At 34.1% G+C, this 27,921-nt stretch overlaps 1 protein-coding gene across 1 annotated transcript in view; it reads left to right on the top strand.

The window, feature by feature from the left end:
* stxbp4 (syntaxin binding protein 4) overlaps positions 1-27,921 on the top strand; it is a 52,748-nt gene that overhangs the window by 11,857 nt on the left and 12,970 nt on the right. The window contains exons 12-19 of the mRNA XM_073828472.1: positions 9,825-9,922; positions 10,506-10,602; positions 10,797-10,909; positions 14,647-14,736; positions 14,891-14,956; positions 22,044-22,220; positions 24,147-24,263; positions 26,322-26,371. Coding sequence (XP_073684573.1) covers positions 9,825-9,922; positions 10,506-10,602; positions 10,797-10,909; positions 14,647-14,736; positions 14,891-14,956; positions 22,044-22,220; positions 24,147-24,263; positions 26,322-26,371 — 808 coding nt within the window. The remainder of the gene's footprint in view (positions 1-9,824; positions 9,923-10,505; positions 10,603-10,796; positions 10,910-14,646; positions 14,737-14,890; positions 14,957-22,043; positions 22,221-24,146; positions 24,264-26,321; positions 26,372-27,921) is intronic.

The raw sequence follows: 27,921 nt of genomic DNA, 5'->3' as shown, positions 1-27,921 counted from the left end.
GTCTAATGTCAAAACATATCATATAGCTTCATCATGGGGTCCACCATATGTGACTTTTGCAATGTCTGCACATTCCATTCTCCTGCAGGCCCTTAGACACCCAGAAAGACACATTATTATAATAGTGAAATAATTTGATGCATATATGGCTATAATCACATAGTTTATACTCAATTCCGATTAATAAAAATCTTCTTCATATTTCCCCCTTTGAGACGTTTCACGTCTCACTTTCCCCACAGTGCTGTTTCCTAATTAAGATTCTACTCAGTGACTAACCAAAGTACTCTGAAGGGGTATTTATCTGTCTGCTTCTCTCTATGAAACATTTACCTCCCAATTTTACTACATCTAACCTTATGACATTTTATATTACCATGTGGTGAGCTATTGAAGATTTCATGTTGAATTCACAACTCTTCTGATCATGCACATTACAACAAGTCCACATACATTGCAACATAGCTAGTGCTGAGAGGGCAATTAATCTAATGTGTTCAGCTTTCTACCGTAATTCCTTTAAACCAGTTTCATCCCCATACATTATCACCAGTATTCATTTCTCTTGCGGTCAATCTTTCTATTGTTTTAGTCATGTTATGGATGCCTAGGTCTATCATGTGTTCATCTGCATCATTGTCTGGAATATATGTACAACATGTAGTCTCCACTATTGTACACATCCCCCGTAGATGCAGTGAGCTGGTCCAAGACGAGTTGGTTTTGCAGTGCTGTCTTAGTTCTTGCAGGTCTTCCTTGATGCCTCCATCATTACCTTCGTAGTGTTCATGAAACTTATCAGTTCATACCTTGTCACTTCGACTTATCAACTTAAAGGCTATTTTATAGTTAATGTTCTTTCGGAACAGGGTTGTCTCTTCCCAAGCTTAAATATTTGCTGTGATCTTGCAGTGAAATTACTTTCATGCCGATTTCACTTTTCGCCTTGATCAGATGATTTCTTGCCTTGTTGTGGTTAATCAGTCTCCACCACATGTTGCTAGCATAGGAGTGGGCAGGATCTGGGTGGTCCAGCTAGTGTTCATCTCCTGCCTTTACTTCTTGGACATCTCGGCCTTCTCGATCAGAGTAGCAGTGAGCAAGATCAGAACGATCATATTTGTTGCTAATATCTGCAGACTCGGTTCTGTTTCTAGGGATTTCTTCATTTTCCTCATCTTCCTGTTTAATTCAATGTGTACCATTCTTGTCAGGTACTGCCATGTGACACCTGCTAACTCCTGCTAACTTCTCCTTGCTGTCATTCGTTGGCCTGTACTGACCTCAGATTACTCCCACACAGTGATGTCGCTGCGTGTTCAGCTCCCATACACCACTGTATGTTCATTTACCTAGGTCAGCCAGACATCACTTTACTGATCTTTGTCGCCTTCGTCTTCTTCTTCCTCTCTCTTCAAGCAGCTTCTCAGCATGCAAAGCATGTTGTCTGATTTTCTCCAGTTTGACCAATAACATAAAAATCTTCAACCTTTTCAAAATCTTCAACCTTTTCTTCAACCTTTTCAACCTTCCCCCTTTGAGACTTATTAAGTCTCACCTTTGCATGTCTTTACTCAGAGTACAGCTTCACAATTCGGTATCACTATCTGGTGACTAAGGTAGGTCAAACTGCTTCATTACTAATGACCAGATTATAGAATAGCACTTGGTAAAGCTGCAGGACCAAAAACCCTCCTCCCCACTCATTCACACTTGATTTTAGGGGAGAAGTAAAAAGATCCTGTCTTTCTAATATCAAAAGTTCTTTCATGACACAATTTTACATGTCTGCTTCATTCTCTGTCTTTGTCTTTTTCTTTTTACGTTCTTTCTCATTGTCTGTTTCAACTTTCATTCTCTTTCCATTTCCTCCTTTCCATTTGTTGGCCTACATCTTCACCAGGGTGACTCTTTACGAGCCGTTGCGATGGTCTTTCCCTCGTTGGCAAGAGAGGGTCGTTACTAGCACGCCCTTGATCCCTCGCTTCATGCTGTGTAGGGTTGTTGAAGCTGGCTGGCGCATTTTATGGTGGGAGATCCCGGTGTCACTCTGCAACCATGATGCTGATGTAAGATTCTCCCTTGAGATCATAACTGCATCCTCAATGGTTCTTATTGGTGGAGCCAACCATTTCCTGGCCTTGATTGTGCTGTTACCTGTAAAGGGAAACTTTCAGAATTTTTATTAGTGATATCAGACATGCTAATTTTTTCATCTGGCCTGTCGTCCTTCTTGGTCCGACCTGTGGAAATGTCATGTGGGTTAAGGGCTGTCCTGGCCCTGGACTCTCATATCCATTATTATCAATAAAATGAGCTGGGTTTTATTACATGAATTGCATTGTTACTAGTTTTAATTAATTTCCAATTCATTCTCAACAATTTGCAAATTCAGTTTTCACTTTGTTATACAACTATCATTGTCCTACTACCATTGGATAATTTCTTAGACCTATCTTGCTCAATAGCATAGGCCTTTCAACCTGGAAAACACTTAACCCACTTAATTCTTGTTAACAGTCAGAAAAACATATCTTTCATTTTGACACACAATCAGCTCTCTCATGATTTGCTGAAAAGGAAGTTAGATGTGGGGTGGACAGAGCAAGCTTGCTTGCTTTGCCTTCCCATGCGATACGCTGCGCAATTGTGGCATTGTTTTTCTTTTTGCCACAACGATAACCTAGGTGTTGACCAGGAAACTTAACCACATTTTTCCTATGGTCATTATTTTACTGGGCATAACTTGCCCTGTGGGCCCACATTTCAAATTTGCATACAGCTGTTTTGGCAAAATAATTGATTTGCCTCAGTGTCTCGTCAGACACTATCTTTCACTCCATATCACACCCTTGCACACCATCATTCATACTTTTTCTCTCCCTTTCTCACACACACTCTTTTTGGTTAACTTCATTTTTATTTTTATTTTTGTCCAACCTTAGCTGATTGTGAATGAACGATTTTAGCCTCAGCTTTTGAATAGACTAACGTAAGCTTTTTCATTATCAGCCTCTATTAAGTGTAGTTTTGGTTGTATTTCCCATAGGTTCTAAACATCATATTATGCAACTGGGTAACTTCTGTCCCCACATAGTTTATTTAACACTGCTATGTAAACCTCTTCTTTTTTCCTCATCAAAATCTAACAGATTATTTGGTTCATAATAATTATTCTAGGCATTGTGCAATTAAGAGCCAACTGTAATTTCTCATATGTCATTTACTTGTCTACTTTAAATTTTCATCATATACTTTTTGTTATTGCTCATGAGCATCTTAGAGAAGAGCATAAAAGCTTTCTGCATAATCTAGGATCCATGGATATCAACATTTCTATCTCATTTCCCCCAGTGTTGACAGCATTTGTGATTTTTTCATGATTTTGGAACTTTATAGTTTTTTTCCTTCATTCTATCCCCAAAATGTCCTTAAACAAAATGGAGTGACCAACTTTTTATTTTATCAGCCCTATTTTTCCTATTAGACATCTTGTCTGTCCCCCTTTTTTCCATAAAAGCTCAGCATTTGTATCGATAATTCACCTGTACATTTCCCCTAGTTGGTTAATGAAATAGCCCTCTCTATTCCAAATCCAGCTCCATTTTTATCTGATTGGTGAGTTAAGCACCCACTCTTTCTGTCAAAAGTTCTTTTTCTTTAAGACATAAGGCTGGACTGGTACCTAAGGAAAATCAGATCAAGAATGTTAGTTAAAACACAGAATTCAAAGAGCTGCTGTGAGACCAGTGAATAATCAATAGTAAAATATTAAATTAATTAACCAAATTTGAAGCAGTCTCTATAGTGATCATTAGATATGCAGCACCTGTGCACACGATGGGAAGTGATGAAAGTTCTTCTGTGTAGATCATCAGTCTGTTGGAGCTCTTTAGCTGTTGCACTGGGTCGTCAGTCTGTGATGGCAGTCAAAGGCTTGATGTTGGGTTGTATGTTCTCCGATGTTTCTTTGCTTCTCCTCAGTCTGGCTTTTGCTTGATCCTGCCAGAGTTTTGCATTTCCGTATGTTCTTTTCATTCTCAGGAAAAGTCTCAAGTGAAATGTTCACCTTTTCCTGCTTTAAGTCAGTCTTTCTCCATGCAGGAGTGTATGTTCCTCTTTTAGGAGGGGGGTTGAAAGTCCATCAGCCCCTCCCCCTTCTCTCCGCAGCCTTGTCTTTGCTTCTTCATCACAGTGTTAGACAGACTCCAGTTCTTTGCTTTCCTTTGTCAAGGCACTGTTCCCGAAGTCATCTGAAATTTTAACACTCAAGAGACTGCATTAATCAAATTGGATCTTAGTAAACTGTGACCTCAGTTGTGTCTGAGCAATCAGCTCTAACTAAATTTCACTTTTCAGCCAGATCTTTCAATGGTCGTTTTCATCTGGTTAAAAACAGCAGTTCCCTTATTCTATTTTAGTAAAGCAAGTTCTTCGTTGCGAAAATAGCAAGCAGTTTCTTCTTTGCAAAATGCAGAAAAAAGCTATCTTTATTATCTAAGTATACTACAATAAACAAAATGATCCTTCTTCTTTCTACAACAGCATGGCATGTATATTGTGAAACAAAGATTTCCATCCTATTTTTTCTTTTAAATTCACATAGATTGTTCAGAATAATCTAGTAATGGTGAATTAATTTTTCCCTATTAGCATATATTTATTCACCAAGTTCCCTTTACTATTTTAAAATGTCTATGGCCTTTAAATCATCATTTCTATTAACTTGGTCACCCAATCTTGTTCTTATTCCACATTGCATTACACAAGTTATCTTTTAGTTAACTCAACCCCAAATCTCTGAAACTCTGTAATGGATTAATTTCCATACTGTCTTCCAGGGATAACAAGATACAAATTTTAGACGTCATTAGATATAAAATATTATGTTCTTAAGCACGTGCAATCTTATTTATTCATCTATCAAGATAAATCATTAACTAATACTTCTTATTTTAATGAATCTCTTACTATAGTACTTTGCAAAGTCTATTTCTTTTATAATTTTTAACCAACATTTTCTTTATTTATTATTATCTATTAGTCCCTATTATTCAGGGCTCTCTCTCCAATCTGACCACACTCAAGTGTTTGTCCGGGAGGGGCACGCACATCTGGTCCCCCTTTTTATGGAGTTTTTTCCCTCACTCACACAGACACAGACACAGACACTGACACATACATTTACACAGACTACTCTACACTCTTCTTGAGTGACCTGTCAGTTCTACTCGCTCTTTCACTGAAAAGTTAACTTCCATACAGTAAAAAAGCAGTACTCTGAAGGATTTTTGCCTATCAGTACCTCTGTAACCTCCTAACTCCTCTACAGAGCGGTATCCATAGGACTTTACTTTATCTGCTTCACGTTTATTGCTATCCTCAAGGCCCACTTAACAATAAACACAGATCATATTCAGCTCTTACACAAAACAAATCAAATACACTTAAACAACTTAACATTCCCTGATACACTTCCTCAACACAGGGAAACAATCTGGCAAGTTTGCGCTCTGTCTCATTGATTCACTTCCTCTACACAATGAAGGCAACCCTTGCAGAAATAAAGCCTACCTCTTGTAGGTCTTTTGCCTAGGACTTCTCTTTTAACACTTTAAACATCTAACATAAACTTTACACTTATAAAAATATTAAAATCTGTATTCCCTATTCTTCTCAAAACCAAAACAACAGAAAACACAGATCAATGCATGCATTCAGTTCTTTTGGACTCAAAACCCCTTTTATTATTTTTAAATTTGGAAGAGCAAATATCTGAGTGTTCTTACCATCCTGGGCAGACCTGGCTGAACAACACAAACTAATTATGCAAGCAAAAACTGCTTACCTTTTTTTAGTGGCCACTGTTTATGTTGCTCAGTCCAGACAGCCCAAAATGGTCTTTCACCCGTGCTCCTTTCCATCCTGCCGACAACGCCAATATGAAGTGGTTCCCCTCTTCCTCGATTGAAGAAACATTTTTGAGACTTGGGTTTTGATACCAAAAGAATAGACTTTATTGCCGAAACAATTAAGCCGAGCCCCTAGCCATCCACAGAGAACAGGCTCTGCAGTCTGGTCCTAGAGAGAACTAACTTAGCTTTGTCGAGGCAGGGTTTTATACCTGCCTTTCTCACGCACACATGTCAAACTAAATTCTTGAGGGTCCTTAGATTTACCATTATTATTATAAACAGATGTTCTTCTCCACCATGGACTAGCTAGAGGCCCCTAACATAACAAGTTCTTCCTTACCCTGGCCTCTCTAGTGGACATGGCCTGGCTAGTGGGCCTCACCATATATTTTGTCTAATGTCAAAACATATCATATAGCTTCATCATGGGGTCCACCATATGTGACTTTTGCAATGTCTGCACATTCCATTCTCCTGCAGGCCCTTAGACACCCAGAAAGACACATTATTATAATAGTGAAATAATTTGATGCATATATGGCTATAATCACATAGTTTATACTCAATTCCGATTAATAAAAATCTTCTTCAAAAATAAAAAAGGTTATTGCTTTTTATTTTAGAATTCTGACTTTTTTCTCGGAATTGCTTGATATAAACTTGCAATTGCGAGTTATAAAGTCCGATTTTTAAGGAAAAATTTTTTTTTCTCAGAATTGAGTTTATATCTCACAATACTGACTTAATAACTCACAATTGAGAAAAAAGTCACAATTCCAAGATATAAACTCACAATTCTGAGAAAAACTGTCACAATTCCAAGATATAAACTCACAATTCTGAGAAAAAAGTCACAATTCCAAGATATAAACTCACAATTCTGAGAAAAAAGTCACAATTCCAAGATATAAACTCACAATTCTGAGAAAAACTGTCACAATTCCGAGATATAAACATGCTATTCTGTGAAAAAAAGCCAGAATTGTGAGTTTATATCTTGCAATTCTGTCTTTATGTTTGCAATTGCAAGTTTAAATCATGAATTTGGACTTAATTTTTCAGAATTGCAAGTTTATATCTCACAATTCTGACTTAATAACTCGCAGTTGCAAGAAAGAAGTTTGAATTGTGAGATAAAAAGTTGCAATTACTTTCAGAATTTTAAAGAGGTTGCATTTAATGCATTTGCAGCAGACAGACAAAAATGATGTTTTATATGCATATGATTTGGACTCACAGATACAGATGACATTTCAAAATGAATTTTACATTTTCAAAATAATTTTCTTTGTTAACATTATGCCCCAATTGTTGGAAACCCAAAATATCCTCTTATTGTTATTCACAGATTGTAGGGCACTTTCTGTGCTGCCTTTAACATTCTGATGCATTATGCATGGCATTTTGCCTTTGAACAATCTGAAATTCATAGATAAGAAGCATTTTGGCATCACCTGGATTAGGCTACCTGTTTGGCAGACTGGTTCTGATTAGGTGCTGTTTTTGTAACTCAAGATAATCCAGCTGGCATGCTTCTGAAAATGGATATTACCATCAACATGACACATAACTCCAGGTGAAATCAAGGATGCTGAACTCTCTTCAGGACAGGGTTTCATTTTATTGACGAGCATCTTTAATAAAGCTTCTTGAGCTCCGATTTGCAACAGATTTAAACTCCAGCTGAACGACGAACATGAAATATGAAATGAAGAAAATTACTGTTTCCAAATGTTTTGGTATGTCCTCAGACTAAACTTTGACCCTGCAAAGAGAGTCTCACTGAGAAGGAGAGAACTTTTTCAAAATCTTTAAATAGCCAAACGTTTGAACGGTAGTTTTACTTAAAAATAAATAGTTGCTTAAGTGTTCAAATAATTTCTGTGGCCACTTTATGCCAACAATATAAACTTTCATTCAAATATTATACCATTTTATTTGATCTCTTACCAATTGTGAAAAGCAAGAATTAATATTGTTTGCACAGGCTGTTTTATTTTTCAATAAAATACTGCCAACCTCGTATATAATATTGTATAATATAGTTTAGGGAATACCCTATGAAGAAACCAATTTTAAAAGCAGCATGTACATTTTCACCAGAGCCCATTTATTGAAAATGAATCATATCATATTGCATACAAGCCTCATTGTTATGCCAAATCTGTGAGAGGGACTATCTGATATTATTCTAAAATAGCTTTGAATATCTATTCAGGAAATAAATTCCCCCAAATAGATAAACAAATATGCAGATAACGAATGAGTGAACAATAAATGATGAGATAGTGAGCTCATGGTCAGGGAACATACCTTTGAGCTCAGTTACACTCACAGTTTTTCATCATATAAGAGGATTTGACAGGGTTGGCACTATTTTAAGCAAAGCATTGTGCATTCTCTCCAGTTCATAGATCTGGTTGGATGGGGTTTATGGAGAAAAAAAAAAAAAAAAAACCTGTGCAAACAATATTAATTCCTGCTTGTACACAAAGAATTTATTCAATTCAATTCTATTCAATTGTTGACCCGAAGTGGCCCCAAAAATCATTTAGATGTTTTTGAACACTTCATAACACAAAAGTTTGGCATTGGTAAGATTAATGTTTTTGGAAAAAAGTCTCTAGTGCTCACTAAGGCTGCATTTAGTTGATCAAAATACATTAATATTGTAATATATTATTACAATATAAAACAATTGTTTTCTTTTGTAATATATTTTAGAATTTTATTTATTCCCTTGATTTTCAAAAGCCATTACTCCAGTCTAATCCCTAAAGGAAATATACAAATTTACCCAGTTGATTGATTACATTGATAATTGCAAACATTTTTTGTATTACAAGTTTTCTAAAATGTTAGGTTTAAATATGCAAATGAGGCATTATTTGATTAAATATGCGCTAATTTGCATACATTTCTAGTACAAAAATCGAAAGACTGGATGAAGATAATTTGAATAATTTTTTTGACATATGAGAGTCAAATGTTTTTACAGAGGGAATTTTGGGTATCTCATTTCGTCACGCCATAATTCAGAAAAAACGTAGGACAGGAAACACTATTTCTTTTTTTCTTTTTTTTACATTTTTGGGAAAATAAAATGTTGTATAAAATCAAGCAAATTATGTATGAACAAAACCCTCTGTAAAAACCTTCAGGATATAAACATGAATAAAAATGTAAAGTTTGGTGTGTGTAAGTGTTGCTGAAGTGGAGATTATGGCTCAATGTAGAAGAAAAAACTCATTTTTTGAAACGGCCTTTAAAAATATCCATTGTAATTAAAATATATTGACACAAATAGATAAAGTGCTATAAAAGAAACACTTAACAGTGTTTGTTCTTTCCACTAGTTTGAAAAAACACTGAAAAACCAAAAGGCCCCAAATCTCAAACTTGATAGGTGCATGAAAAAAACAGCGTTTTTGCCTGCAGTGTCTCCCCTTAAATCATTGAATGACGTAAATGTCATTTTGATTAATTTAATGCATTTTTACTGAAAAAATAATAATTTCTTAAACTTAAAAAGTGTATAATTGTTTTTACATTAGATCAATATCAAAGCAAGTGTCATCTGCAAGCATATTTAATATGTTTTTAATAAAACAACTTTTTTGATTGAAAAGTGTGTCCTTTTTCTGTAAAATAAATGCCACTTTCATCTAATGTTCAATCTTTTGTTATATAATACTAAGACACTCTGGAATTTTTAAGTGTGGCTTAAATGCCCAAATACTTCTTTGAACCACTACTGTGAGGAATCTACTCAAATAAATTGTACTCTCATAGAATTATGTAAGAGTCTTACCAAAATGTGATGTGCTTTACCAAAATCACAAACAGCTGTTTTGCAAAAGAGATTTTTTTTTTCATTTTGAATCTCTCTCTCTCTCTCTCTTTGTCCAGATGCAACCACTGCCTGTAATCCCAGCAATACCTGCAGACCCTCGAAACCTCTATCCTCGACTCCCAGCTTCGAACTCAAGCCCGAGAAAATAGAGCAGGTCTCTATAATAACATCCTCTCAAATAGAAAATTACTATTTCTGTCACAATAATTACACAGAATTACAAACATCTGGTGTTTATAGCAAGGTCAAACACTGGGCGTCCCCCAGCGGGCTTTAACGATTAGTTACCCATCAGTCTCAGTATTGTATTGATCTTTTACGGTTTTACTATCATGTGTGGAGGGAGTTAATCCCAGTGTTGAACAATATGTGCAGTTAGTGTGCTATCCCGTATCCACACGTATTATGGGAAAATCAATAGAGACTGTGCCACAGCTTCATTGTGGTAAATCACACTGGACTGCAGTGTGTTTTTAGAAGCATTTGAACTCCAGAAGCTTTTTTTTACAGTAATGTGTATTATATATATTTATTAAATTGTGTGAAAATACATATGTATGGTTATATTTATATTTATATTTAAAATCAAAAAGACGCTCAATTAAAAATTGTATCATATTTAATACAGAGACATTGAAATGAGTGTGTGTCTGTGAGTGTAAGAGAGAGAGCAAAGCAATGACCATGTTATGCTGGTGTAACGAAATGCTCTAAAAGGGCGGTTGTTTTGTCCACAGGCACTGGAGGTGCTGGGATTGAAGCCTACTGAGTCTCAGGTCCTGACTCTGAGAGAAAGACTGCGTTTGAACCCAGGAGGGACAGTGGCTTATGGAGGTGAGAAATAATTCTGTCAGTCTTCATTATGTCAAAGTTGTTTAAGTACTGATGACTTTTTAGCTCTCTTTACTTATGTAGTACACTATTCTAAGTTTATACTTTAAAAAAATAAACTCATAAAAAGGCATCGTCATACATTTTGCATTTTGTATGATAGAGCACATTTTAATAAGACATTTTTCTTTCGTAAGATTTTGAGAGAGTGGCTAAGGAACTCTTTAAACAACCGTCCAAGTCTGACTCAGAACAGGAAGTAGTGAGATTGACATCAGATGATCTGATTGAGTCTCCATTAAACCCTACGGTGAGTGCAAATTATTTTTATTTATTTTTGCAGCAGAAACATACATACATAATGTGCATGAGCACATACACTACTGTGCAAAAGTCTTAGGCTACTAGTATTAAGTGGTTTTAAGTCAGTTATTTCTATCTTTTGCTGTAGTGTGTCAGTAAGAAATATTAGTTTATATTTCCAAAATTCATTTTGCCAATAACTAATAATCCAGTGAGATTTTTGTTTGCACAAGGAGTCAGACAAGAGCCAGTGCTCCACACAGAGATCTGACCTCATCATTATCCAGTCTGTCTGGAATGACTTGGAGAAACAGAACAAATCAAGACAGGCTAAATCCAGAAGAACTGTGTCAAAGTCTCCAAGATGCTTCAAGAAACCAACCTGCAAAGCTACCTGAAAAACTGTGCACAAATGTACCTAGGGCAAAAGCTGCTTTAAACGCAATAGATGGTCACACCAAATGTTGATTTAATTTAGTTTATAGAAATTAATTGATAAAGAAAATCTGTTTAGGACATTATTTTGACAGCATTCTCTTTTTTCAGCATTTTTATACAAGTGCCAAAAACGTTTAACAGTACTGTAGCCTTGTACAGTAGCTGGTCTTTTGAAGCATTTTGGGAGACGTCGCCACAGTTCTTTTGGATTTAATCTGTCTAGTTTGTTCGGTTTCTTCATGTCATTCCAGACAGACTGGATAATGATGAGGTCAGATCTCTGTGTGGAGCACTGGCTATTGTCAGACTCCTTGTGCAAACCAAAATCTCACTGAAATATTAGATATTTCCTACTGACACACAACAGCAAAATATAGAAATAACTTAAAACCATTTTTTAGCTGTGAAAATATTAGTGGCCTAAGACTTTTGCACAAAGCTGTGTGTGTGTGTGTGTGTATATATATATATATACATATATATATATATATATATATATTAGGGATGTAACGGTATCAAAACTTCACGGTACGGAAATACCTCGGTATGAATGGCACGGTACGGTATTTATTGAATCATATACAGGAAAAACTAAACTAATGAAGAGACTCGAAAAAAAGTGCCAGAAGTGTTTATTAAACAGTTTACATGAACACTGAACATATCAATGGCATACAAATTAGCCATCTATCTGTAAACTTTGAAACAGAAACTTAAATTTTTCAATTTTAGTAACAAAAAATTATTTAAGCATGTAAAAAACAGTCAAATCAGTTTAGCTGAATGAGTTGTCTAAATCTAGTTGTCTGCTTGAAATAAGATTTTTTTTCTTACCCCATTGGCAGATTATTTTGCTTGTTTTAAACAAAAACTCACTTAATTTTGACTTGTTTTTACTAAAAACAAGACAATAATTTTTACTTGTCTAGAAAATCCTTCTTGATTTAAGAATTTTTAGATATTTTGGATGGAAACAAGACAAAATTCTAAGTAAGAAAAGCATTTTTTGCAGTGCAGTAGGCTCTCATGCCTTTCTTTCGCATTAAATCTTTATTAAAAACAATCCTTTAAAGAACTTTTCTACCTGGACAAGTGCATCTATTATGTTGCCTAGTTTATTTAAAACTGCACCTTTCCTTATTTTAAACCTAGTCAAAAAGCCACGTGTTGACTGTGAAACACAGTAGACTTCATTTATATGCATTTATGGTACATTTCTGTGTCAATCCATGTTCATTTTTACAGCGAACAATGCACTGTAACATTAATTCAGCGCATACAGCGCATCAAAAAATAGACTCGGTGCCGAAACAATCGCTGCACTGCTGCAAAGGCACCGCTTCTAGGACGTACTGCCGGACAGCAACCGCGTGCAGTGTGAACGCTCTAATCCGTTAACATGGGTGCTGAAAAGAATACGTAACGCATACGCACTGCAGACGGAGCATGTAGGTTCGACCATTTCGATCTCTTTTCCTTGCTGCTACAGACCGCAAAGGATGATGGCCACGCCTGGGCTGATGGGAAATGTAGTTCCCGCTACCTCCCGTTAGCTCCATTCGCCTGAGCAAACTTTTCTCAGAATACCTATCATTTTATCGAGTCACGCGACCACGGTAGTATCGAAAAAAATTGTTATTGCGGTATGACGGTATTTACAATACCGTTACATCCCTAATATATATATCCCTAATATATATATAATATATATATATATATATATATATATATATATATATATATATATATATATATATATATACATTCATATATACAGTCAAGCTCAAAATTATTCATACCCGTGGCAAATTCTGACTTAAAGTTACTTTTATTTAACCAGCAAATTTTTTAGACCGGATATGACACAGTCTTCTCCCAAAAGATAATAAGACGATGTACAAGAGGCATAATTGCTTAGCTTTTATTAACATTTGAACAAAAAGTGGCATGTCCAAAATTAATCATACCCTTTGCAACATGTCACAGTATATGGGAAAATCCAAAGTTCTATACCATTCCAAATAGTCCAAGCTGTTCTAAAGCATCCTAATTACCCTGATTCATTGGGAACAGCTGTTTTAATCAACTCAACAGGTGAAAAACAGAAGCTCTCTGCTGTTGGTTTGTGGACAGTCATGGCTAAGACAAACAAGCTCACTGAGGACCTGCGGAAAGTCAGGAAAGGGCTGAGACCATATCTAAATGTTTTGAAATTCCAGTGGCTACAGTGCAAAGTATTATTAAAAAATACAAGACGCTCCGCACTGTGAAAAATCTCAGAGGACGTGGTCAGAAGCCAAAAGTGACACCTGTGCTGGCCAGGAGGATAGTGAGAGAGGATCACCACCAAGGCCATCCTGATGAATCTTGGCTCTGCTGGTGGCAACATCTCAAGGCAGACAGTCCAATGGACACTGCACACCGCTGGGTTCCACGGATGCAGACCAAGGAGGACACCACTTCTCCAGAAAAGGCACACAAAAGCCCACTTGGCCTTTGCAAATGCACATTTGGACAAAGAAGACGACTTCTGGTCTTCTGTTTTGTGTCAGATGAAACTAAAATTAAATTGTTTGGCCACAATGGTGTAGCCTTCATTTGGTGTAAAAACCCTAAGAACAGCATCCCCACTGTCAAACATGGGGGTGGGAACCTAATGTTTTGGGGGTATTTTTCAGCCGGTGGACCAGGGAACCTAATCACAGTAAACGGCACCATGAAAAAGGAGCAATATATCAAACTTCTCAACAACAACATCAGGCAGTCTGCAGAGAAACTTGGCCTTGGGCACCAGTGGACATTTCAGCAAGACAACTACCCAAAACACACAGCAAAAGTGGTGAAGGAATGGTTAGCAGACAAAAACATTAACGTTTTGCAGTGGCTCAGCCAGAGTCCTGACTTAAATCCAATTGAGAATCTGTGGAGGGAGCTAAAGATCAGGGTGATGGCAAGGAGACCCTCCAACCTGAAAGAGTTGGAGCTCATCGCTAAAGGTGAATGAGCAAAAATACCAGTGGAGACATGCAAAAAGCTGGTCAGCAATTATAGGAAGCGTTTGATTGCTGTAATAGCCAATAAAGGCTTTTCTATTGATTAGTGAGAAGGGTATGAATAATTTTGGACATGCCACTTTTTGTTCAAATGTAAATAAAAGATGAGTAATAATTTTTTCCACAATGATGCCTCTTGTACATCGTCTTATTATCTTCTGGGAGACTGTATATATAATATATAATGTTTCATTATTTGTTTTTTAAATAATGTTTTTTATATAATATTTATGTTACCTTCTATTATTCTAAGCCATCATTATCGGACTCTGATGATCTGGATGAGATGGAGAGACTAAGAAAAGACCACATTGAGGCCTTGAGAGAGCTCAAGAGACTGCAGGTAACACCATGACAGGCAATTTTAAACATTGTCACATGTTGAAATGTGTGACATTCATTCATGTGTTATTGAGCGAGGCTCTCATTAATCCTATTTGTGGAAATGAGTGTGCTAACTCTGATGCTGACTCATACGAAGATCTCTCTTCAAACAGGATAAGCTGGCAGAATCCGAGAGCCTTAATCATAAGATGCTGCAGGAACTGACAAAAGTTAAACAGGTACGCAACTCATTCGAAAGCAGAAACGTGTTCATTTTGGTGCCCATATTTTCAGGTTACAGCGTTCAAACTGCACCTGTATTGGCACAATGCAGAAAAAGCTTACTGTAAAAAAAGTTTGCAACCTATTTATCAACACAATTATTTTCCATTGTAGAAGAAACATGAAATAATTAAGCAGACTACTCACCTTTTCACTAATTAACTTTTTAATCGAAGTTTTTTTTAAATTACTAAATTTCACCTTTTGGTTCTTGAAGTTTTTCCAAATTAGAAGAACTAAAGTATGAAAGTATGAATACAATACCAGTCAAAAGTTTTTGAACAAGTCTCTTCTGCTCACCAAGTCTGCATTTATTTGATCCAACATACAGCAAAAGCAGTAATACTGTGAAATATTTTTACTATTTAAAATCACTGCTTTCTATATGTAAGTTATTCTTGTGAACAAAGCTAAATTTTCAGCATCATTACTCCAGTATTTCAGTATCACGTGATCCTTTAGAAATCATTCTAATATGCTGATTTACTACTATTATTATCAGTATTTAAAACAGTTGAGTACATTTTTTCGGGATTCTTTCATGAATAGAAATATTCAAATATCACTATTTATCTGAAATAAAAAGCTTTTGTAACATATACACTATACCATTCAGACGCGTCAATATAATTTATTTATTTTTTGAGAAAGAAATTATAGAAATGAATACTTTTATATGATAGAGACATTTATAATGTTACAAAAGACTTCTATTTCAGATAAATGCTGTTTTTCTGTGCTTTTTATTCATCAGAGAAACCTGAAAAAAATTCAACTCAGCTGTTTTCAACATAATAATACTACATGTTTTTTGAGAAGCAAATCAGAATATTAAAATGATTTCTGAAGGATCATGTGACTAATGATGCTAAAAATTCAGGAAATCACAGGAATATTCAAATAGAAAATAGTTATTTTAAATAGTAAAAAATCTTTCATAATACTGCTTTTGCTGTATTTTCGATCAAATAAATGCAGGCTTGGTGAGCAGAAGAGAATAAAAAAAAAAAAACATTAAAAATCTTACTGTTCAAAAACTTTTGACTGGTAGTGTATTCATATCATACATTAATTCTCCTAATTCTTAATGAAAAACTTCAATAACCAAAAGGTGAAATTTAGTAATTATTAAAAATCTATTAAAAGAGACTTCTTTAAAAAAACATTACAAATCTTACTGTTCATAAACTTTTGACTGGTAGCGTATATGACCATGCAGGTTCAAACAGCAGCAGATAATTGTTACAATTTTGGGTTAGACTTCCACGGTGTAAGCTCAGAACTAGTCTGCTGTTACAGTTAAACTGCAGAAAGTGGTGTAAAACAGGCTTTTAGCTTTAAGACATTCATTTTTGTTTCATTTTTTTCTTTTTTTCTACATAGTTCTATTCCATTGCCACTGTACCTTGTTAGATATGCCACAGGGGGGAGCTCTGGGCACATGTGCCATTAGACTCTTATAGGTGAGATGCAGGTGTGAGAGTTAGAGAGTCAAATGCTGAAACTGCATTATTTTCTCAGCAGCACCATACAGAACTCAAATGAAAAAATGAAAAATGCTCTGAGCAATATCCAAAAATCTATTTCCAGCGTGTTGCGCTCACTACAGGAAGCTTGAAACACCCACATTAAGAACATCATGTGGGAGATGAAGTATGTAGGACATTGAGGGATGGCAGTCAGTGTTTGGAAATAGTTCTTTTCTATGAGTTATAAAGAAACGGGCTCCCACTAGCCCTTTGGGTTCTATCTCAGAGCCTCAGAAGTGCCGGTTACGTAAAACCAAATGCAAAAAGCCTCGGCATTCAATGCGAGATTAATTAGACTTTAATGGTTTGATTAGATTGTTACTAAGGCAGCAGAGCAGTACATTCTGATCATCCTGCTGCATATCAATTAAACAGAATTGGCAGTACAGCTAGTCTATGCTAATGACATCTTCAAGATTACTTTTGCTCATGCTTATGGTTTATAATTTGAGCAAACCACCAACAGTATTGCTTGTGTGTGTTACAGACATGATTGTGTGGCTTATTAGTGTGGTATTACTTTTATTGGTGTGTTATTACAAGGAGTGTTATTACCTTTCAAAGCAAAGGTAATAATTTTCATCTCAAATACTGTTTAATAGTTTGAAGTCAGTATTCTACAAAAACTGTTCAAACACTTTTTGGCTGTCATACATTAGTGCAACTTGTTCATAATTAATAGTTAATTTGCCGATGACACTTGGTTTGATATTTTGCATCTAATGACATTTATACACTACTTTCAAAAGTTTTAGTAAGGGAAAAAATCCTATTTCAAGTAAATGCTGTTCTTTTCATCAACTTTCTATTTATCAGTATTATGGTTTCCTCAAGAATATTAAAGGAGAAGTTCACTTCCAGAACAAAAATGTACAGATAATTTACTCAGCCCCTTGTCATTCAAGATGTTCTTCAGTCGTAAAGAAATTAAGTTTTTTTAGAAAAACATTTCAGTATTTCTCTCTCTTTCAGTATATAGTGGACTTCTATGGTGCCCACAAGTTTGAACTTCCAAAAGCCGAGGAAGAAGAAGGGTCTTATCTAGCGAAACGATACGAAAATTATTTTCTAAAAAAAGTTTATAATTTATATACTTTTTAACCTTAAATGCTTGTCTTGTTTAGCTCTGCATGTGCTCTGTGTATTCCAGTTCAAGACACTTAGGGTAGGTCAAAAAACTCCCGTCTCATTTTCTCCTCCAACTTCAAAATCATGCTACATCACTGCAGAAGTACTGAACCAGTGTTTATAAAGTGAACGTGCAAAGAAGATAAAATGACTTTACAAAAAAAAAAAAAAAAAAGGTAAAACAGCAATGTAGGGCGATTTTGAAGTTGGAGGAGAAAATGAGATGGGAGTTTTTTGACGTACCCTAACTGTCTTGAACCGGAATACACAGAGTACATGCAGAGCTAGACCAAAGGAGCATTTGAGATTTAAAAAGTATACAAATTGTAATTTTTTTTTTAGAAAATAACTGATCGTTTCGTTTGCTAGACAAGTCCCTTCTTCCTCGGCTGGGATCGTTTAGAACCCTTTGAAGCTGCATTTAAACTGCATTTTGGAAGTTCAAACTTGGGGGCATCATATAAGTCCACTATATAGAGAGAAATCCTGAAATGTTTTCCTCAAAAAACATAGTTTCTTTACAACTGAAGAAAGAAAGACATGAACATCTTGGATGACAAGGGGGTGAGTAAATTATCTGTAAATTATCAAATTTTTGTTCTGGAAGTGAGCTTCTCCTTTAAGCAGCACAAATGTTTTTAACACTGATATGAATAATAATACATGTTTCTTGAGCACCAAATAAGCATATTAGAATGACTTCTGAAGGATCTGTAGGAGACTGGAGCATTGCTGCTGAAAATTTATCTTTGACATCACAGGAATACATGACATTTTAAAATATATTAAAATAGAAAACAATTATTTTAAATTGTAATGATATTTCAAAATATTACAGCCTCGGTGAGCAGAAGAGACTTCTTTCAAATATAGTGAAAAATCTTTTTGACCCCAAACTTTGTATGACAAGATTGCATTCAAAGTAGGACTGGAGTCATATATAGAGACCAGACTTGTTGGTTGGCTCTTTTCGATTTTTGTTTGACCACATATTAACACATTATCATTCAGTTAGCGACACCTTCACATCATGGCAGGAAGTTTCATCCAGAAAAGCACAGCTTTTTCTTAGAAAATGTAAAAGCTAGTTTATCTGTATGGTATATAGTGTGTGTGGTGAACTATTAGTGCCCTCGTATCAACCCGGCTGCTAGCGATATGGTTTCTCTCGCAAAAGCATTCAACTTCAATTCGCTTGCAGCAATGAATTGAAGCAACAGCAATTTCCCTTGCGGTTGACCTTAAGAGATGATCTAAATAAGACGGAAAATGCAGTTATGCTCTTTATAAAAGCAATGTTTGGTCAGCTGCGTGAGGCCCTGTGGCGTTTCGATTGGCGTCAGGGTCAATACAACTTCTGTCTCCCCTTTCCCAGAGTGATTTGCTCCAGTCTGTGGAGTCGCAGCTGCTCCCTCCTGGAGCACTACAGAGGGCTTAGTTCGCATCCAGTTCATCACACTGAAGCGCTAATAGATGTTCTATGCTCCCAGTGGTATGAAACCAAGGCTTTTTAAAGCCCTGTATATTTCTTTAAAGTGGCGTTCTGTATTGCTGAATCCTTTCTGCTCTCTTCACCTCCACCCACACTTTACCTTCTATATCTGCCATTGGAGCAACAGGTAGGCTGATGGGCTTTTCAGCATCGAAGCAGTGGGCTTTTAAGCCTCCTCTCTTGTGAGAAATGCGCAGGCTACATCACCGTCCACGCAGTGTTCACCCGGCTACATTACAGCAAAACGTGTGCGGAGGCAGCCGTGACCGGTGTGAGGTGTGACTTGTCCATGTGGCTCTAGGGATACGATCTGTCCATTTACATCTTATCTGTGAATTGTGATCTGGGGTTATGGATATGATAGAGAGCTTGTTTTGGGTTTTAACAAGCTCTGCGCTGTAAATAAAAAAAAAAAAATAAATAAAATAAAATAAAATAAAGTAAAATAAAATAATTTATGAATTAAATTAAATTAAATTAAAAATCTATATTTTGTGTTGTTTCCGATAAGAAACACCAATAACAAACACAAATTTACTTTCAAGTAAAATTTACTTTCATTGTTTTCAATAATAACATTTCGGTTTGGAGCAAAAATGTAAAATAAACAAAAAATAAACAAGGAAATACTATATGCAGTGTGTGTGTGTGTGTGTGTATGCAGTATATACAGTATATATATATATATATATATATATATATATATATATATATATATATATATATATATATAAATCGGTAAGGATGCATTAAATGTATTAAAAGTGACAGTAAAAAAATATAAAAACTTTTTATTTTTTAATTAATCAAATTGAATTAATGAACAAATTTATCACAGTTTTAACAAAAATAATTAAATAAATAATAAAGCACTACTACTGTTTTTAACATTGATAATAATAATAAAAAAATGTTTCCCTAGCACCAAATCACCATATTAGAATTATTTCTGAAGGATCATGGGGCACTGAACTACTTTACAAGTATTAATAGAAGTTATTTTTTAAGTTGTATTAATATTTCCCAATATTACTGACTTACAAATGTTTAAAAGTCAAAAGTTTGGGATCAGTAAGATTTTTAATGTTTTTTTTTTTTTTAAAGAAGGCTCTTATTCTCATCAAAGTTCCATTTATTTGATCAAAAACAAAGGAAAAAAAGTAATATTATTGCAATTTGAAATAACAGTTTTTTTTTTTGTGTACTTTAAAATATAATTTATTCATGTGATTGCTAAGCTGAATTCATCAGCCATTACTCCAGTCTTAAGTGTCACATGATCTTTCAGAAATCATTATAATATGCAGATTTATTAATTAAATTATTAATGTTGGAAACTGTTGTGCTGCCAAATATTTTTTGGGAACCTGTGATACTTTTTTCAGTATTCTTTGATGAATAAAAAGTTAAAAAGAACAGCATTTATTTAAAATAGAACCAGTTTTTAACAATGTAAGTATTACTATCACTTATTATCAATTCAACACATCCTTGCTAAAATATATATATATATGTATTTCTTTCAAAGAAAGAAAGAAAGAAAAAATATACTTACCCCATACTTTGAACAGTAGTGTATTTGGTTACAAAAGATTTATATTTTAAATCAATGCTGATCATTTTAATGTTTTATTTAACAAAGAATCATGAAAAAATATCACAGGTTCCAAAAATAAATGAATAAATAAGCAGCACAGCTGTTATTAACATTGATAATAAATCAGCATATTAGAATGATTTCTGAAGGATCATGTGAAAATAAAGACTGGAGTAATAATGCTGAAAATTCAGCCTTGCATCGCCTTGCATTCAGCCTTGCATTTCTGTATTTTTAATCAAATAAATGCAGCCTTGATGAGCAGAAAAGGCACTTTTAAAAACATTAAAAATCTTACTGATCCCAAACTTTAGTTACTATATGTACTGTATGTAAAAATAATTATTCTGCACTAATGCATCCCGTTTCTCTTTAGACTGTGCGGCTTAACACAAGCCTCCGTACTTCATTAAATTCTCGTTATTTTTCCCCAGCCACCTCCTCTGTTTCTCAGGATGTCTGGGACAGAGTTATACAGTGCAGTATGTGCTTTTGAATTCAACATTCTGTGAAAAGTACATTAACTGTAAGCAATACACGGTCCTTATAATAAACGTCAAATATTCTCCGTTTTACATAGACATCAAATGGGTGCAAGTGCTAATTTATATGCCTCTTTGATAAAAAGTGATGTAAGATGTGAGATCCATCATGTCTATCTAATTAGTAATATTCTTCTTTTAGTGGGCAATTATGTGTACCCTTTTCATGAGTTATTCCTGGTACTCTGAAACAAGTTAACAGTACTTACACACGTGAGTTCGTTTATCGATCCTCACAGTGTGGTTTTCATGCATTTCGTGTCACCTGTCCATTAAGAGTGCTATCATACCCTACAGCTTCATAATTACAGTGGCCTGGTTACCTTTCCTTCGTGTGACGTCTATTGAACTATAGCGTGCTGACAAGGATCCGATGCTGTTGTGGTTTTCGTTAATGCCAAAATATCTTTCGATACCTGTATTATGTAATGTCTTGTTTTACTGGTTCTCGTCTGGTGAAACCTGCCCTGTCTATTCTGTGTAAAGCCAAAATGGACGTAAAGAAACTTGTTTGCACATGACTTGTTTTTTCAGCCTCTTTAAACTTCTAGGCTAAAAGAAGCAGCACTGTGCTTTGTCATGCTGCGAGTCTGGAGGGAAGTGATGGGGAAGGAGGGGGGGATGAGACTGTGCAGGCATTTCTTTTCAAGTACACTGAGTTTGCAATGTTAGGGGGAAGAGCCCCTGAGCATTGTAGCGTCCTACTGTACATGCACTCTCAGCACTGTCGCTCAAAGTGGAACTCCGCTGTTGCAGGAAGCAAAATCTGCCATGGAGGAGAGTCGATCCCTGCGGACCCGGATCCATCTGGCTGAAGCAGCACAGAAGCAGGCCCGGGGAATGGAGATGGACTACGAGGAGGTTATCCATCTCCTGGAGGCTGAGATAGCTGAAATGAAGTCTCTGAAAACTGAACACCCCGGCAGTGGAAAGGTATTCCACTTTGAGAGTTATACACTAGTCTGTTCCCAATCCACATTCCCTGCGCGGCCCCGCTCCGGGTTTTTCTTCTCTCGTGTACTATAGAAAGTAGGTCACTGTTTGCTTTGTATTATTCAGTAACTGGGCTGATGTGCTGCGAAGGCTTTAACATGATCTTGCAGGGTGACGTGGGCAGATGAGGTTATTTTTGAAAACTCTGGCTAGCAACCTCGCGTGTCTCCGAATAAACTGTTTTCACAGCAATTTATGATTACGTATAATAGCTTTTTTTCTTGATTTGTTACAACTGCTTGTGGACAAATTATCACACACTATGTAATCATTTTCAACATTTATTCTAAAATATATGTGTGGCACATTTCCAAAGTTTAATTTTCTGACAGCATTATTTTGCACATTTAATTCAATTCATATTAGATGTTTTATATCAATACCATTTAAATGTACAGTTAAGGTCAAAAGTTTCATACACCTTGCATAATGTGCAAAATGTTAATTATTTTATCAAAACAAGAGGGATTATACAAAATGAATGTTATTTTTTATTTAGTACTGACCTGAATAAGATATTTCACATAAAATAAAATAATCATTGAATTTATAAAAATTACAATGTTTAAAAGTTTGCATACTCTTCATTCTAAATACTGTGTCGTTACCTGAATGATCCATGGCTGTTTTTTTTGTTTGTTTGTTTGTTTGTTTGTTTTTTTGTTTTTTTATTAGTGATAGTTGAGTCCCTTGTTTGTCCTGAACAGTTAAACTGTCTGCTGTTTTTCAGAAAAATCCTTCAGGTCCCACAAATTCTTTGTTTTTTCAGCATTTTGTATATTTGAACCCTTTCCAACAACGACTGTATCATTTTGAGATCTATCTTTTCACACTGAGAACAACTGAGGGACTCATATGCAACTATTACAGAAGGTTCAAATGCTCACTGATGCACCAGAAGAAAAAAAATGCATTAAGAGCCAGGGGATGAAAACTTTTGAACAGAATGAAATTTATAGGATTTTTCTTATTTTGCCTAAATATCAAATTGTTTTCATTTAGTACTGACCTCCAGAAGCTACAGAAGATACTTACATGTTTCCCAGAAGACAAAATAAGTTAAATTTATCCTGATCTTCAAATTCAAAAGTTTTCAGACCCTGGCTCTTAATGCATCGTTTTTCCTTCTGGAGCATCAGTGAATGTTTGAACCAGGGGCGTTGCTAGACCCTTTTTACTGGGGCACGTGCCCAGTAAAATCTCATATTTTGAGTTATAATTTACGTTGATAATCCCAAAAAAAGACATTAAACTATATGCAACAACTGAATTAACGAGTAATGGGGGCCTGTGCACCAGTAGAGCTTTAGGTCTAGCAACTCCCCTGGTTTGAACCTTATAATAGTTGCATATGAGTCCCTCAGTTGTCCTCAGTGTGAAAAGATGGAACTCAAATTCATACAGTCATTGTTGGAAAGGGTTCAAATGCATAAAAATGCTGAAAAACCAAAGAATTTGTGGGACCTGAAGTATTTTTTTTGCAAACAGTGGGCAGTTTAAGTGTTCAGGACAAGCAAGGAACTCATGAACAACTCTCACTGGAAAAAAACATCAACACTGTGGATCATTCAGATAACAACATAGTATTAGGAATCAAGCATATGTTAACTTTTGAACAGAATCATCTAATATAAATTCAACTATTTTCTCTTGGACTATATGTGACCATCTTTTATGTGGAATATCTTATTCAGGTCAGTACTAAATAAAAAATAACATGCATTTTGTATGATCCCTCTGTTTTTGGTCAAATAATTAACATTTTGCAGATTCTGCAAGGTGTACAGTTTAACTTTGACCTCAACTGTATAAAGAAAAGTAAAATTTTCTTTACTAAAACTGTAAACTTTACTAATATTCTCACAGGAGGATCTACAAGATCTGAAAAAAAGAGTTTCTGTACTCGAATGCCAGCTACGAAAGAGCGAAACCGCAAAGAAGGGTTTTGAAGTCTCTACGGGTAAACTTCTACAGTTTGTGGAGGTGATGTATATTCAATTACATTTAAGCAACTGCACATTAAATCATCACATCCTCATTTCTTAAAATAAGGCTTCACCATGAAAATTGCTCATGCAGAGTGACTTGCCCGAATTTAGTCTTTTCACTAAACCAGAAAACCTGAACCAAAGAAGAGTGTGTGGAATTTTCTTTTGGTGGCATCCATCAACTCAGGCTTATATGAAGTAGGCAAATCAAGTCACGCAAGCATAGCGTGCCTACTTCATCATTCTACAAATGTGTACAAGCATAACAGACATTTTTATCTTTGATATGGCTGAGATAGAATGTAGTAACCCTTTAATTACGCAACTATTTAAAGAAACAAACAAGCGAAAAAACAACATGACATCAACGTGCAACTGTTTTTCCACTTACACCAGATGCCACAAATTAATTATTACTCAGTTGGACTGCGTAAATCATACATTTATCACATAACACAAGAAAATAATGTGTTTTTGTCAAATAAACCTGTGATTTACATCTGTTTATTGCATAAGATATAATGATATATTTCATAAGTACATGATGCATAGCCACAGTGGACACCATGCTTTAGATACTTGATTTCGATTGCAATTTTACTATGTGAATGTGTTTATGTACCTACTGTATGTCACCTGAACAGCAGTGTTGTTGTTTTTGTTAATAATGATATTATATATTTAAAAAATATGAATATTAATTTAAAATATATAACAAGTAGTGGTAGTAGTAGCAATAATAATAATAATAATAATAATAATAATAAATGTTAAAACTATTTTGTATTATTCTTTTTTATTATTATTATGGATTTAACATATTTAACTGTACAAGTAGTAAAAGTAGCAGTCATAATAATACATGTTAAAACGATTGTATTATTATTAATATTAGAGATTTAAAATATTTAACTGTACAAGTAGTAGTAGTTGCAGTAATAATAATAATAGTAATAAAAATAATAAATGTTAAACCAACTATATTATTATTAATGTTATTATTATTATTATTAATATAGATTTAAAATATTTAACTTTACAAGTAGTAGCAGCAGCAGCAATAATAATAATAATAATAATAATAATATTTTTTTAAAAGTAGTATTATGGATTTAACATGTTTAACAATTTTATTATAAATTTTATTTATTATTATGGATCTAACATATTTAACTCTACAAGTAGTAGCAATAATATTAATATTAATAAATGTTAAAAATGTATTATTATTATGGATTTAACATGTTTAACTGTACAAGTAGCAGTAGTAATAATAACAACAACAACAACAACAACAATAATAATAATAATAATAATAATAAATGTTGAAACTATTTAATTTATATTATTTTTTATTATTATGAATTTTACATATTTAACAGTAAAAGTAGTAGTAGTAGTAGTAGTAGCAGTAATAATAATAATAATAATAATAATAATAATAAATGTTAAAACTATTGTATTGTTATTAATATTATAGATTTAAAATATTCAACTGTACAAGTAGTAATAGTTGTATTAATAATAATAATAATAATATTAATAATAATAATAAATGTTAAAACAATTTATTAATTTTATTAATTAACATATTTAACTCTACAAGTAGTAGCAGTAATAATAATAATATCAATTCTAATAATAATAATAATAAATGTAAAACAATTTAATTAATATAATTTTTATTATTATGGATTTAACATAACAGTACAGGTAGTAGAAGCAATGATAATAATAATAATAATGTTTAGATGATAATAATGTTAAAACAATTTTATTATTATTAGTATTAGTATTCTTATGGATTTACCATATTTAAATGTAACTACAATAATAATAACAATAATGGTAGTAATAATATGTTAAAACAATTGTATTACTGTTATTATATTTGTTGTTGATTGTAAAAATGCAACTGTGCAAGTAGTAGTAATAATATTAATTATATAAATATAATGTATTATTGTTATTGTAGAAGAAAATAGCAGGATGTTAATGTTCATGCAGCAACTATGGACTAATCTAATCACCTACATTTTAAAAAATCCCGCAGACTGTCCAAGGCTTCCTGTCTGAAAACCAAAGCGCTTCAAGAGGCTATAGGTAAGATTATTATTCTTGTACCCTTGTCAGTCTTTTGTTAAGCCAGATCTAATGATTTGACTGAATTCTAATCTAATATAAAGTATGCCAGACAGCAATACCACACTTCGCAAGCAATGAATGATTTACTAACAAAGACTCTTTTCCTTTAGGGACCTTTACTCAGTCATTAGTTCGCCTTTGATATTCTAGGAGACTGTGTATTCAGGGAGTGTAAATGGTAACTTTTTTCCAGAGTGAGTCTTCTGCCTCTCTTTCTATTATAGAGAGAGACTCTGCGGGCAAAAGACAGGGATAGTTAATGACTAGAGGCCAGTACAACACCTTCCTGTGGCAGTGATGCTGATTAGGCCCAATCAGCATGGCCTCCTGCAGTCTGTCGCCCCTTGCTCAGCTAGCAGAGCACGTCTGGAGAGCCCTTTTTCCCCCTAATGATCATCCCCACCGACTGAAGAGGCCACTGTGTCTTTGTCTATTAGGGCTTACACATATCCTCATAAATCGAAATGAAGGCTGTCAGCAATTTGCACCAAAATAGTTTTTCGTTTTGAGAGCTTGTAAGTCACTCTACTGTACCTGTAGTTATTTACATGCTAAATATAAATACATTTGCATGTGTTCTTATAACCCTTAATAAAACGTATTTAACTTATTCTATTTATTTATTTTACTGTAGGATTTTATTGTTATCTGGTTATAAGATACCAAAGAAATTAATACTTTTATTCAAAAACAAATGGATAGTTCACTGAAAAATTAAAATTCTGTAATTAATTACTCACCCTTATGTTTTTCCAAGCCCGTAAGACGTTTGTTCATAATTAATTGTTATTATTATTATAGATCTAAAGCATTTAACTGTACAAGTAGTAGTAGTAGCAGCATAATAATAATAATAAATGGTAAAACAATTTTTATTATGAATTTAACATATTTAACTGTACAGGTAGTAGCAGTAAAATAATAATAGTAATAATAATAACAAATATTAAAACTATTTTATTGTTATTATTAATACAGCCTGTGGGTGAGTAATTAATGACATCATTTTCATTTTTAGGTGAACTATCCCTTCAAACATTTAATGATAATAAAAAATGTTTCTTGAGAACCAAATTAGCTTATTAAAATAATGAAGAATCAATCAATGGAAGTAAAAAGACTACAGTAATGGAGCTGAAAATTCAGCTTTTTACCACAGAAATAAATTACATTTTAATTATATTAAACTAGAATAATAATATTTTAGAATATTACTCTTTTTACTTTAATTTTGATCAAATAAATGCAGCCTTGAACGTCTTTCGAAAGTTTTTTTAATATATTAAAACCTCAACCTCAAACTTTTGAACGGTGATGTAAATAAAATAATAAATAATTGGTATATTAGAATATTTCAAACCAAATATATCATATTACTCTGTAATGGAATCATATACCAATTAATATAAGTCATAAAATTCTGTTTCTTGTAACAAGTTTCATTCAGTTGCAGTTTTCAAAGAATTTTGTTTTTAAAATCAGACTGTAGCGAATCTTAAATAAGTTTC

This window comes from Garra rufa, chromosome 22 (assembly GCF_049309525.1).
Source record: "Garra rufa chromosome 22, GarRuf1.0, whole genome shotgun sequence".
Lineage (NCBI taxonomy): Eukaryota > Metazoa > Chordata > Actinopteri > Cypriniformes > Cyprinidae > Garra > Garra rufa.
The sequence above is the reverse complement of the archived record's forward strand: the minus strand, read 5'-3'. Positions and strand labels throughout refer to the sequence as shown.